Consider the following 14,443-nt stretch of genomic DNA (forward strand, 5'->3'; position numbering starts at 1 on the left):
AGACCTGCCTAATAAATCATAAAGTGGGGCCTGAACAAATTAAACTGTTTCCAGGTAACTACAGCATCCCAGAACAAAGCTTAAGAAGATTTATAGTACTGTAAAAATATCAAGCAGCCAGTAGGAATATAAAAATATTGAGATAAGGTAAAATTCACAAAGTCTGGCATATAAGCAAAGATTGCCAGGTAGCAAAGAGAAAGAAAACATAACCAATAATGAGAATAATCAATCAAAACCAACCCAGAGCTGACACAGATGTTAGAATTAACAGAGAAGTACATCAGAACAGGTAGTATAATTATTACATATGTATAAAAAGTTAGCTAAATACTCTAAACTACCCAAATCAAACTTCTGGAAATGAAAATAATATCTCAGATAAATACATTGGATGGGATTAACATCAATTAGTCATTACAGAAGAAAAGATTCATGAAGTTGAAGATACAACAAAAACTACAAAATGAAATAGAGAAAAAGTGAAAAAAATTGTTAATGAAAAGAACATCCAGCAGCAACCTCCAGCAGCCTAATGTGTGAGTAACTGGAGTCTCTGAGAGGAAAGGAAGGGAGGAGCAGGAACGAGCTTGAAGAAGGAATGGCCACGCCCTGGCTGGTGGCTCAGTTGGTTGGAGTATCGAACCATGCACCAAAAGGGTTGTGGGTTTGGTTTCTGGCCAGGCACATGCCTGGGTTGCGGGTTTCATCCCTGGTCAGGATGAGTCAGAAGGCATCCAGTTGATGTTTTGCTCTCACATTGATGGTTCTCTTTCCCTCTCTCTCTAAGATCAATTTTAAAAAAGAAAGAATGGCTAAAATTTTTTCACACTTGAAGAAAACTATAACCCACAGATCTAAGAAGCCCTACTCCAGGCATAAGAAACAGGAAGAAATTGCTCAAAACCAGTGATAAAATTGAAAACCAAAAAGCAGCCAGCAGGGCCAGGGGGCAGATATGTTCCGTTCGTAGGAATAAAAATACTTGAATTCCGTTCATAGGAATTCAAGTACAAGTGAAAAGACAGTGGAACAACACCTTTAAAGTACAGAAAGAAAAATTGTCAACATAGAAGCCTATAGCAAAAGTATCTTCTAAAAATGAAGACAAGGTAAGATATTTTCAGGTATACAAAACCTGGAAGAATTCATTACCAACTTTCACTACAAGAAATGTTAAAGGATGGACTTCAAGCAGATTAAAAATGGTATCAGTTGGAAATCTGGAGCTACACACAAAAAAAATGAAGATCAAGAAATGGTAATTACATTGATAAAAGGGTGTGTGTGTGTTTTTTTTTTTTTTTTACCTAAAATTGTTTAAAAGATAATTGTATAAACAAAAATATATCATGGAGTTTATAGCATAACATGTAAAATGCCTGGCAATAATAGTACAAAGGTTGGGAGGGGAAAAATAAATGTAACCACTGTAAGATTTTATACTGTCCATGAAGTAGTATACTATAACTGTGGGTTAGAAATGTATACTATAAGCTTTAGCAACCACTAAAATAAAAGAACAAAGAGTTATAGCTAATAAGACAACAAAGAAGATAAAACAGAATCATAAAAAAAAAATACTGTATTAATCCAAAAGAAGGCAGGTAAGCCAAAACGGTTTGGCTCAGTGGATAGAGCGTCGGCCTGAGGACTGAAAGGTCCCAGGTTTGATTCCGGTCAAGGGCATGTACCTGGGTTGCCGGCACATCCCCAGTGGGAGGTGTGCAGGAGGCAGCTGGTTGATGTTTCTCTCTCAACAATGTTTCTAACTCTCTATCCCTCTCCCTTCCTCTCTGTGAAGAATCAATAAAATATATTTAAAAAAAAAAAAAAAGAAGGCAGGTAAAAAAGGGAACAACAACAAAAAGAAGGACAAATAGAAAACAAATAACAACATGATAATATAATCATAGCAATAATTACATTAATTGAAATTGACCTAAACACCCCCCCAATTAAAATGTAGGAGTTGTCAGATTGAATTAAAAAGCAAGATCCAATCACTGCTATAGATATAAAGCCAGAAAAAATACTTAGAGTGAAAGATTGAGAAAAGATAACCTTGCTTATGCTCATCAAAAGGAAGCTGGAGTGGCTATATTAATATCAGACAAAGCAACTTCCACAGCAAGAATATTACTACAAAGAAGGTTGTTTAATAATAAAGGGATCAATTATGCACCAAGATGCAATAATCCTAAATGTTTATACATCTATTAAAATACCTTAAATACATGAAGCAAAAGCTAATAGAACCACAAAGAGAAATAAATCCATAAATGCAGCTGAAGATTTCAACACTCCCCCACCCCACCAATAATGAATAGAACAAATGGTCAGAAAATCATCGATGCTATAATGGCTTGAACAAATCCAAGGTCATAAAGATTTACCCCCATGTTTTCGTCTAAGAGTTTTATAGTTTTAGCTCTCAAATTCTTTAAATGTAATTAGTTAAAATTAAATAGCATGTAGAATTCAGTACCTCGGTGCACTCCCACATTTCAGGTGCTCATGTGGCTAATGTTACCACATTGGTCAGTGTAGATGCAGAACATTTCCAGAATATTTCCATCAACACAGGAAGTTCTTTTGGACACACAAACACCCTCAAATCCCTTTAAAAGAACATAGAAAATGAACTAAGCACTTGAACAGGTAGTTCACAAAGAAATAAATAAGTGGGCAAGCTCATATACATAAAATTGTTCAGAGGTAAAGAAGTCTGAATTGAAACAGGTGGCGTTTTTAGTCCCCAATACTGACAAACTTCCTTAAGGTCTTGACTCAGCAGTCACACCAATGAAGCCTTCCCTGCCCGCCCTATTAAAACTTCAAGCCTAATCTCTCCATTTCCTGCCCTTTTTCCTTAGCTCTTACCATCAATAGGCCATGTGCTTAACATACTTTTCTTGTTTATTGTTAGTCTCTCCCTCTTTCCACATAAAGCCTGTTTTACTCACTATTTATTGTCCTTCCAGTATCTGGAACAGTCCCAGATACAATAGAAACTCAGATATTTGTTGTTGAGAAAGCTGACAAGGTATAGAGAAACAAGTACTTTCATAGCCTGCTACCGAGTAAATCGGTCCAACCATTCTGGAAGTAGTTGTATAGTATGTAAAAGTCTCAAAATTGTGTTTGCCCTTTGACCCGACATTTCTCCCTCTAGGTATTTATCACATACGGAAGTAATTAAGGGTGTGCTAGAAGATTCAGCCACAGTGGAACGCTTTTAAAACTCTTGAACTCTGACATATTGGAAGGAATGTAGATTGTTTTTGAAATGTGGCAAGAACTGTTTTGCAGAATTGGTCAAAAGAGACCTTCCTTTCTCTCCTGATACCTTAGCTTTTAAAAATACTGTTTTGTTACTGACTTTTTAAACCTGCTTCTTCCTAAAGCAAAACTAAAACTGACCTATCCAATTTTTCCACAGGTCCCTTAATATGGACTTTGAAAATCAAGATAAAGAGAAAGACAGTAGCAGTTCTTCGGGGTCTTTCGGTGGCAACAGCAGCAATAATAGTAAGGCGCCTTATGTCAGTTAACTTTCATGCCTGTCGTCGCTTCTTGATTATTTCTGTAACCCAGTTCATCCAGTGGGTTCAAGATGTACGTTTGCTGTAACAAAATCTAATCTGTATGGTATAATTTGTAAGTTATTATGTTTTGAATCTGAGCTACTGATTTCCTGTGTGCTGCTTCTCACTCATGCCTAAAAGCTTGCTGTGGGGGTTCTTTATCTTCCCAAAGATAAGCAAGATAGATGACTATCTGCCCGTTTATGACTTCATTTCAGTATTTTGTTGAGGCTGATAATTTTGTTAGTAAATCATAAATTCATTCCGTGACTCTTAAAGATAGCTACTTGAAGTACTTGTAAAAACTAAGTACTGTATCTCTTCTGAATTTAAAATCCTGTAAGAATACTTGTTTTAAAAAATACACAGAAGTGTGGTATATGGCAAATGCTCAGCAGCATTATTCATAATAGACAGAAAGTAGAAGCAACTCAAAGATCCATAAGATAGTGAATGGATTAACAAAATATGGTCTATTTATCTATAATATACATGAAATGCTGTTCAGCATTGAAAAGAATGAAGTACATGCTGTACTGTGGATGGAACTCAAAACACTGTGTTAAGTAAAAGAAGCCAGACAGAAAAGAATACATATTGTCTGAGTCATTTATATGAAATTTCCAAAAAGGCAAATACATAGAGACAGAAGGTAGATTAGTGGTTGCCTGGGCCTCGGGATGGGAATAATTAACTAACCTGGCATGAGGAAATCTTCCTGAGTTGATGAAAGTGTTCTAAAATTATTTTATGGGGATGGTTTCACACTTTGGTAAATTTACCACAAAAAATGAATTATACACTTAAACGAGTGAATTTTATAAATTGTACTTCAATATAGTGATAGAAAATTGGTAATCCTATCTAATAAAGAGGTAATATGCAAATTGACCATCACTCCAACAAACAAGAAGGCCAGCAGGGGAGGGCAGTTGTGGGCAATCAGGCCAGCAGGAGAGAGCAGTTGGGAGGGACCAGGCCTGCAAGGGAGGGCAGTTGAGGTGGACCAGGCCTGCAAGGGAGGGCAGTTGCGGGGGGACCTGGCCTGGAGGGGAGGGCAGTTGGGGGGGACCGGGCCGGCAGGGGAGAGCAGTTGGGGGGAACCGGGCCGGCAGGGAAGGGCAGTTGGGGGGACCCAGGCCTGCAGGGGAGGGCAGTTGTGGGGGACCAGGCCTGCAGGGAAGGGCAGTTAGGGGCTATCGGGCCGGCAGGGGAGTAGTTAGGCGTTGATCAGGCTGGCAGGGGAGTGGTTAGGGGGTGAGGGTGATCAGGCTGGCAGGCAGAGCGGTTAGGGGCAATCAGGCAGGCAGGCGAGCAGTTGGGAGCCAGCAGTGCTTCCTCGAGGGGTTCCAGATTGGAGAGGGTGCAGGCTGGGCTGAGGGACACCTCCCCCCCATGCAATAATTTTGTGTACTGGGCCTCTAGTGTTTATTATAAAAAGAAAATGAATTAGCAATAAGGAGATTTGGTTTGATAATATTAAGAGATTGGTATTGGATATCTACTATGCATTCGGCATTCTCTGAAGTATATTGAAAGATACAAAAATGTAAGAGCTGCCCTGACCGGTTTGGCTCAGTGGATGGAGCGTTGGCCTGCGGACTGAAGGGTCCCAGGTTCGATTCCGGTCAAGGGCATGTGCCTTGGTTGCGGGCACATCCCCAGTGGGGGGTGTGCAGGAGGCAGCTGGTCGATGTTTCTCTCTCATCGATGTTTCTGGCTCTCTGTCCCTCCCCCTTCCTCTCTGTAAAAAATCAATAAAATATATTTAAAAAAAAAAAAATGTAAGAGCTGGTTCCCAAGCTGTCCCAGGGGCAGTGTGGGCAGAATCATTTCCAAAGGGTGATAAATGCTAAGACAGACATAGCAAACACTGCTTCCCATCTGATACCTACAGTAGATACTTCTGACCCTAACATAGCCTCAGAATCCTTCTGAACAAGCACCAGCAACAGATCAGAGGAAATACTAGAGGTGAAGTCATTTTGACATATATATACAAAGAGAGTAAAGCGAGCCCAGCTGGTATTGCTCAGTGATGTGAGTGTAGACCCATGAACCAAGAGGTCCCGGTTCTATTCCCATGGGTTGTGGGCTCAGTCCCCGGTGTGGGGCATGCTGGGGGCAGCCAATTGATGATTCTCTCTCATCATTGAGGTTTCTGTCTCTCCTCCTTCCTCTCTGAAATCAATAAGAATATATTTTTTAAAGAAAGCGTAAAGAGAAAGGCAAGTCAGGGTGAGCAACAGTGAATCAGATTAGCGAGGGACTCTTTCCTAGAAAAGGTGAGTTTGACTTGAAACAGTGAACTTGGATTGGTGGAGAAGTCGTTCCAGGTGGGAAGGACATAACAGCAGGCACAGAGAGAGCGAGTATGACCTACAGGTTAACATCACCTTTGAGTAAGGAGGAAATACTAGGGATCGAATATAAAGTTAGATTGAAATATCATGGAGGATCTTAGAGGTTAAATTGGAGATCACTTAATAGCTACTTTAGTTTCTCTAGTTATTGTAATATCCCACCAATGAAATTAAAGAACTTCTGAGGTTGGCAAGGTTCTATTTCTTGGCCTGAAAGAAATTAGCTATGTGATGATTCACTGTGCTCCTCACATTTGTTTCATATTCTTCTCTGTACATGTGCCGTGTTTTACAATATAAAGAGTTAGAAAGGAGAGGGAGTGGTCCCTCAGGGTCCTCTAATTTTCCCTCCTCTTGCTCTTTCTCATCACTACGCCTGCCCCAAGAAGTCTATATAAAGATTTTTACCCCTGGCACATCAGTCCTTCATTTAATTAGTATTAAGGGGGGGGGGGGGTTAAGTGCCCCTCCCTTCCCATTATCTAATAAATTGAAGTCCTTTACTAGGTTTTCCATGTAATTTATTTTAACTACGAGGATTGATGGAAACATACAGTTGGAATTCTCTTCATTAAGAAGGACATACATCTTTATCTCCCCATCTACACTCTAAACTTTGTAAGATCTGGAAATGACTTTTTAAAATTCCTCATGTTGCCTACTAGATAATAGGTGTTCAGTAAATACTTGGTTAAAAGCATGCTTCTCTCATGGAGGTACAAAATCAATAACTTTCTTCACAATTATCAGCAATACACTGTGTATTGCTTGATGTCTGCTAATTATATGACCAGACATATAATTAGCCTATAGCCATGTTCACTGAATGCTAAACATGTCTGTGTACATAATTTGTAATTCTAACACCAGGCACTTTTCTTTTGTTGATGTTGGCTTTAAATACAATGCAGCTGCACTTAAGTCCTCCAAATTATGGCTGCTCTGTTTGCTTTGCTGTTTTGTTTTGATGTCCCTGGATTTTGGCTAAAATTGTTAAGTACTAGCTCCTTTCCCTTCAGGACCCTTTTCTACAGCCCTTTAGAAAGTGCGGTATTGAAGTTGTGTACACTGTATTAGGCAGCATATTGTTGGCAACGAAAGGGGCTTAACTTGTCGTGTGACACTGCTGTTTGGTAAGCTCTCTTGGGCACCCTTCCTTAAAACTAACGGTGGGAGCAGTGTCTAACACCCAAGTTAAAAATCTCTGCTTTCAAAAAAGAAAAAACTGCATTCAAATTAGAGAAAGGTTCTTTGTATTCAGTTTTGCGTTTTAATTGCAGAATGAATTTCTAAAATTTAGATTTATTATAAACAAATACTTCTCATGCCTGACTTACTAAACAGTGTTTGTTCTAGCCAGCCATTTAATTTTTCTGTTCATATTTTAAACGAATATAATTAATCTGTAGGCTATATGATGCTTCATTTTACAGAAAAGGGGGTGTATTTTAAGATTTATAGATTTTTTTAAAAGACTTGTTTTTACCTTATAATAAAAATTATTTGAGAAACCATTATTTTCTGTTGTGAAAGGCACCTGAAATTTGTAGTTTCCTCTAGTTCTTTGAACTATTGTAGAACACTAAAAAACCCCACAAAACTAAGTGAAATATAGTTAGAGATTTCATAGAGTTTTGTCTTATAAATGTCCATAAGCTCCCCCAACCCCACCAAATGATCCATGGGCTATAGTGAGATACAGCATCCACCTCTTCTCCAGATCATTTCTGTTTGTCTTTTTTTAAAAATTTTTTTTTTATTGATTTCAGAGAGGAAGGGAAAGAGAGATAGAAACATCAATGATGAGAAAGAATCATTGATGGGCTGCCTCCCGTACGCCACTTACTGGGGATTGAGCCCACAACCTGGACATGTGCCCTGACTGGGAATGGAACCCAGGACCCTTCAGTCCACAGGCCGACGCTCTACCCACTGAGCCAAACTGGCTGGGGATATTTCTTTCTTTCTTTCTTTCTTTTATTGATTTCAGAGAGGAAGGAAGAGGGAGAGAGAGAAACATCAGTGATGAGAGAGAATCATTGATTGGCTGCCTCTTGCACACCCCCTTCTGGGGATGGAGCCCGAAACCCTGGCATGTGCCCTTGACTGGAATCGAACCCAAGACCTTCAGTCTGAGCTCAATCCACTAAGCCAAACCGGCTAGGGCTTCTGTTTGTCTTGACATATAGATCACTCTTCCTAAATTGAATTACTCTATTCCTAAGTGAATTATTTGACTCATCTACCCAGCTAATAAGCAGTTTTGTTTCGTAGAAATATTTAATATTTTATTTCACCAAAATCCCTAAATAATGTTCTTAGGGACGGGTAAGTTTACCGAAGAACAATTTTTTTAAATAATATATTTTATTGATTTTTTTCAGAGAGGAAGGGAGAGAGATAGTTAGAAACATCGATGAGAGAGAAGCATTGATCAGCTGCCTCCTGCACATCTCCTACTGGGGATGTGCCCGCAACCCAGGTACATGCCCTAGACCGGAATCGAACCAGGGACCTTTCAGTCCGCAGGCTGACGCTCTATCCACTGAGCCAAACCGGTTTCGGCCCGAAGAACAATTTTTAAATGTTGGTTGCTAATTGCAACCCTTTGTGTCTAGTTATGTTCATCCTGGGTTTGGGCCTGGGCATTGTAATTTTTTCTAATCTCCCCAAGGTGATTCTGATGATCAGCCAAGAACAGAGAACCACTGGGCTAAATACTATTTGTTCCTTCAAATGTTCCCACAACATAATTTTTCTGACCTGCTGTTTTCAGATGTTTTGTTCTCTCCCTTTCCCCACCCCCAAAGTCAGTCCTCAACTATTAGCAACAGTGAGGAAGAGTCATTAACATCAGCACATTAAACCCACGGATGATGAGAAATAATTTTAGTCAGTGGTTTAAACCACCTTTTACCAAGCCTATACACAAGACCCCCAACTGCACTCAAATTGACAACTCTGAATGTTTACTACCTTCAAATGTTCTTGATTTTGTTCTTGGCACCCTGTCACCCAGATGGTTAGCACCTTAGTTCAACAAGTATTTTTTGAGCAGCTACTATAATGAAGGCATTCTGAGGAGAGCAAGTAGTTTATAGTCTCATCGGGCAAGAAAGATTTAGGAGGCCTACAGAATCTGTATCTTATATACTAGTCCCTAGAACTGTCTGCATTCTAATAAGTTAATGTATCTAAAGTACATGGCATGCTGTACATTAATATGTTCCCTTTTCTCTCTTTTAGGTATCCAAACTATTGACTCTACCCAGGCCCTGTTCCTTCCAATTGGAGCATCTGTCTCTCTCCTAGTTATGTTCTTCTTCTTTGACTCAGTTCAAGTAGTTTTTACAATATGTACAGCAGGTAAATTAATTTCTGTCTATTCTTAACATTAACCTAAAAGGAAATGTGTTCACCATTTTTTATCATCATTCAAAAGTTAAGATCTATACACTATGCCATTCATCAAGTTTTTCTTCATAAGTCTGGCTTTTCCTCCTCTCACTCCTCCTTGAACCACTTGAGACACATATTTCAAACCTGCCAACATATCTGAACAAAAGGCCAGGGGTTGAAACCTGGTGAGCTTTGTGACACCAGCGCAGATCACTTTGGCTATGGCTCCTGGTCTGGTAGCTTACTAGAAACCATTTTGGCTGAGTGGTCATTGGCAACCCTGACTGATGTTTCCACAGATAGAAACATTGATATCTAATCAAGGTAATTCGACTGTCAGCTCTCTGATCAGTTTTTAAGCTAAGCAGTGATGGAAATGTATAATATATGAACAAAATGCTAGATTTGTTAGGAGTTAACCCCCTCACCCGATATTTATCTTTTCTTGTTGAGACAGAAGAGAATGAGAAAATCTACCTATGCTTCCCCTACTTTGTTCAAATCAGGCACTTAAAAAAAAAAAAGTTTATCTGTGCGATGCTAAAGGGAAATACTTTTCTTCTCTGGTTAATTTGTATCTATTTGCTGAGAAAAGTATTCTGGGAAATGATTAAGTTTCCATAAGTCATGCCATTTTTTATAATGGAAAAATAAATCATACACAACAAAATTTAACTATACATTTTCTCTCTGTAGTTCTTGCAACGATAGCTTTTGCTTTTCTTCTTCTCCCGATGTGCCAGTATTTAACAAGACCCTGTTCACCTCAGAACAAGTAAGTTGGGAATTTCCCCTAAGTTATAAACTTGTGTGTTTTTTTTTTCACACTTGCTAGCATTATTAGGAGCCTAAAATTTCTTTTTTAATTTTATTGATTGATGAGAGATTTGTTCCACTTATTTGTTCATTCATTGGTTGCTTCTTGTATGTGCCCTGACCGTGGTTAGAACCCACAACCTTTGCATATTGAGCTAGCTGGCCAGGGCCAGGTCTAAATTTCTTGGTCTTATATTGACTGGAGCTCACACATGCTAGAAAACTGGGAAGTGAGATGTTTGATTTTTAAAATTGGAAGATAGTAGCACTTCCTTTTGCACCTTCTCATAGCAGAGGAAATATAAACAAATCCTAGGAAGTCAGAGTCGTCGTAATATGCTTCCTGCTTAGCTTACTGAAAGATGAGAATTTTCCTTGTAAAGCAACACTTTCATTCTTTTACTAGTGAGTGAGTGGGATCTGAAAATAGTAGTTGACTCTGACATTCTTTGCCTTTTATCTTTGGTGACCTAGAATCACTTAGGTTTAATCCCATTGTTCACACCTTAACCCCTACAGCTGTTGCTCCATGGAAACAGAAGTCTCTTGTTGACGGAGATGCTGTGTGCACTTGGGAAACTATCACTTGAGGCAGCTGATATTCCCAGGAATTAGTGATAATCAGATAGATTTATTATCTTATAGTATTAATTCATCTTTGCTAAATGAATTGAATTAGTAACGTTCCTAAATATTTTCCTCATACAATAGAATTTCCCCTGTACTTAGAATCTTCAAAGATTGATGTCACTTTAAATTTCTAAAAACCCATGTTGATAATTTGGGATAAAAAGTACATTATCAGCCCTGGCCGGTTTGTCTCAGTGGATAGAGTGAGTGTTGGGCTGCCGACTGAAGGGTCCCGGGTTTGATTCCGGTCAAGGGCACATGCCTGGGCTGCGGGCTCAATCCCCCGTAGGGAGCACGCAGGAGGCAGCCCATCAATGATTCTCTCTCATTGATGTTTCTCTCTCCCTCTCCCTTCCTCTCTGAAATCAATAAATATATATACATTTTTAAAAGTACATTATCAGATGGGTTCAGACTGTGTGGTTTACTCTAAAGAGGTTTGGGTATTTTTATATCAGGGATCTCGTTACTTGCCTCATACTCTAATATGGCCCTAATGAAACCTGATCATGAAGAGAGCTTGGTTAGTGAATAACGTTTATTGCCCATTAGTCCAGTAAATGTCATGTGTTCCAGGATTTCCTTTGGCTGCTGTGGACGTTTCACTGCTGCTGAGCTGCTATCATTCTCTCTGTCTGTCATGCTTGTCCTCATCTGGGTTCTCACTGGCCATTGGCTTCTCATGGATGGTGAGTAACTAACATGTGAGAAGTTAAAATTCCAATTTAGTTTATAAGTAGTTACATTGGGTCCCTCCTTCCTCTGCTGTCTGTGTATTAGTCATAATATACTTTATCAACTTTTATTACCATGGATATTAGGTATCCAAAGGTAGTGTTACTGAGGTTTTTTTTTATTATTTTTACCCACATTTTAAAGATTTTTTAAGAAGAGCTTTTTTGAGGTATAATTCACATACATACCACATATAACTTACCTATTTAAAGTGTATGATTCAGTGGTTTTTAGTATAATCACAGAGTTGTACAACCATCACTACAGTTGATTTTAGTGCATTTTTATCACCCACCCTCTAAAACAGCGGTCGCCAGCTGGTGGTCCGTGCGGTCTGGAAGTTGGCGACTGCTGCTCTGAACACATCCCCAGCAGCAGTTACTGTCCCATCCCCCACCCAGGCCAGTCACCCACTGGTCTACCTTGTGTCTCTGAATTTGCCTCTTCTGGACAGTTCAGAACCAAGGATGTCCTTCTGCTCATGGTCAAAGTGGATAGAATTTAACAAAAAAGATTTTAAACTCTATTTTTCCCCCCTATAGTCCAGAATCAATAACATAGTCTTAACAGAGAAGAAATTTTAAACCTAAGGGAAACTAAAATCTTATTCTTCTATTTTAAGAGTTTTTTTCTCTCATAACTTATTTTAACCAGTGGAAGGGTTTGAAATTCATATGTACCAAATTCACTAGTGAAAAAACTCTAAGAAGCTGCGTATTAACAGGGAAGAAATATAGAGTGGATTGTAAGCTCTGTAAAATTATATTTGAATGGCATCTGTTATTTTAATCAAAGGTGATAATTACAGAAAAAGTACTTTTTTAAAAAACATACAGAATATATGCTGTACTTATTTTACTTATTTTTAAATATGTTTTTTGCTTAAGATAAAATTATAGTGATGGAGAATAGATAAGTGATTATGTGGAGAGAAGAGTTTGAATATAAAGAAATAGCACAGGGATTTTATTGGGGTGGTACAGCTGTTCCACACACTGAGTGCGGTGGTAGTTCTATAAATCTGTTAGAATTCACAGAGTCATACATCTAAAGAACAACTCTCAATTTTACTGTTTGATAACGTTAAAAATTTTAAACATATATATTTGTAACTATATAAATACATCATTTGTTTGTATATATTTGTTGTCATAGTTATTAAAAAAAAATTTTTTTTGAGTGCCTACCATATACCAAATATTCAAAGTCAAAAGTGGTTCCTTGAGGTTACAGGTCAGGTTAACCTTTAGACTTACATCCAGTCTTTAATGACGCAGAATGGGAAGACCGGGTCAAAATCACCAGTGCCTGCTCCCTGCTGTGATTCACCTTGGCTGATTTCTGACAACTTTGGTCTTATTTTAGCATCAGACATTGCCATATAAAAAATATTCACTGTGATCATTTGCTTCAGAACTTCAGTGCCCATTGTGCATATAAGCGTTCTGAAGTACAGTGTTTCAAATGTTCAAGTGGTTGTCAGAACTGCTACATTTTCCAAATGGAGTATCAGTGCTGTCGGTATTCTTAGCAATTGGTGTTTGGTTCTTCCGTGCTTCTGGAGGTTGATAAAGAGTAAGTTGAGAAACAGACATTACATCCAGGAGCCACACTAGCTGCTCACCCAGCTTGTGGGAGGAGGATGATGCTTATTTTATTTACTAGTATACTAGGTGTTGAGAGTGACGCCGTGGCTGGTGTGTTTGACTTTTCCTGAGATTAACTCTTGATTTCTGTAGCAGAATGGTTGAACTAATAGCACAGGTATAAACTGAGCACTTATTTTACTCCACCTACACAAACGTTATGTGAAATGAGACAGTGAAGCTCCAGGTGCCACTTTTTCAACTAGAGTAAACATAAAGCAGTATCCACCCCCACCTCCATCCCCCCCCCAGGACAAATGGGAGATTTTGACATCATTTTCTGTTGTTGTTGCTATTTCCCAATACTTGTCCAAAAATGTCTTCTTCTACCAGGTTGCATTGGTTAAACTACCCTTGTGAACAAGTATAGAGTTTTCCCTCAAAAAAAAAAAGCGGGGGGAGCCTTTGAGCTTTTTAATTGTTTTTCAGATGAATGATTAGTGTGTGTTTTCTCCTATTATAGGAAATGTAGCTTTCTAGCCATGGTCTTTAATGTTCTCAAATACGTTTTTCTCTGATGGAGAAATTATCTTTCCAGACTTCTCTGCAGCATCAGAAATCATCTGGTAGGCAGTGATTTGGTGGTAGTGTTTTTAAATGAGTGTTTCATAATTAAAGCCTGCTCTTTGAAGTTAATTTAGAGTGAAAACAGAATGGTAAATGTGGTTGTTTTAGGGCTAGGCATGATGTATATTTTCAGGGTTATACTAAGAAGCATTAATATTAAGAAGAAACTTCACAGTTTTCTTGGACTAAATCTAGAGCTTTTTTTAATCTACTCTGTTTCATCTGGTAAATTAACCTTTTAAATTTGGGGAAGCTTAAAGGGTTTGACCAATAGGTGGTGTGGTGTATTAGCCAAAAGCTGATGAATCTTGTGCCCACATACCTAGCGTTCAAGGGTCGCTTGACCAGGGTCACAGTCTGCATCCCCTGACCAGTTCAGAGACTAGAAGAGTCTTCACAGATGTCTAGCCAGCCCTTCACTCCACAGCACTTGCCTCTAAGCTGTGATTGGAAAATGTTTAGTGTCAGAAATCTAGAAATTCGTGGGGTTTTTTTGTTTTAAGATGCCAGAGTCTTAGAGTCTAGTATCTAGAGATCTTAGAAGCAAGACTGCTTAAGACCTTCTAAGTCACATAATCCTTTTCAAGAACAGTTAAGCTCAGTTTGGTGTCATTGTCTTTGTCCTTCACCTGCTGGTTGTGGAAGACAAGGTAATAGTAGAGATTATATCAATAATAAATTGAAAGTAATTATAGCGAAG

General features: G+C 38.7%; 1 protein-coding gene across 1 annotated transcript in view; it reads left to right on the top strand.

Moving 5' to 3' along the window:
* SPPL3 (signal peptide peptidase like 3) overlaps window positions 1-14,443 on the top strand; it is a 96,495-nt gene that overhangs the window by 66,921 nt on the left and 15,131 nt on the right. Inside the window, exons 3-6 of the mRNA XM_070400006.1 lie at window positions 3,443-3,531; window positions 9,197-9,316; window positions 10,046-10,124; window positions 11,372-11,484. Of these exons, the coding sequence (XP_070256107.1) occupies window positions 3,443-3,531; window positions 9,197-9,316; window positions 10,046-10,124; window positions 11,372-11,484 (401 nt within the window). The remainder of the gene's footprint in view (window positions 1-3,442; window positions 3,532-9,196; window positions 9,317-10,045; window positions 10,125-11,371; window positions 11,485-14,443) is intronic.

This window comes from Myotis yumanensis, unplaced genomic scaffold (assembly GCF_028538775.1).
Source record: "Myotis yumanensis isolate MYYU_CA2020_CCGP unplaced genomic scaffold, mMyoYum1.0.hap1 SCAF_19, whole genome shotgun sequence".
Lineage (NCBI taxonomy): Eukaryota > Metazoa > Chordata > Mammalia > Chiroptera > Vespertilionidae > Myotis > Myotis yumanensis.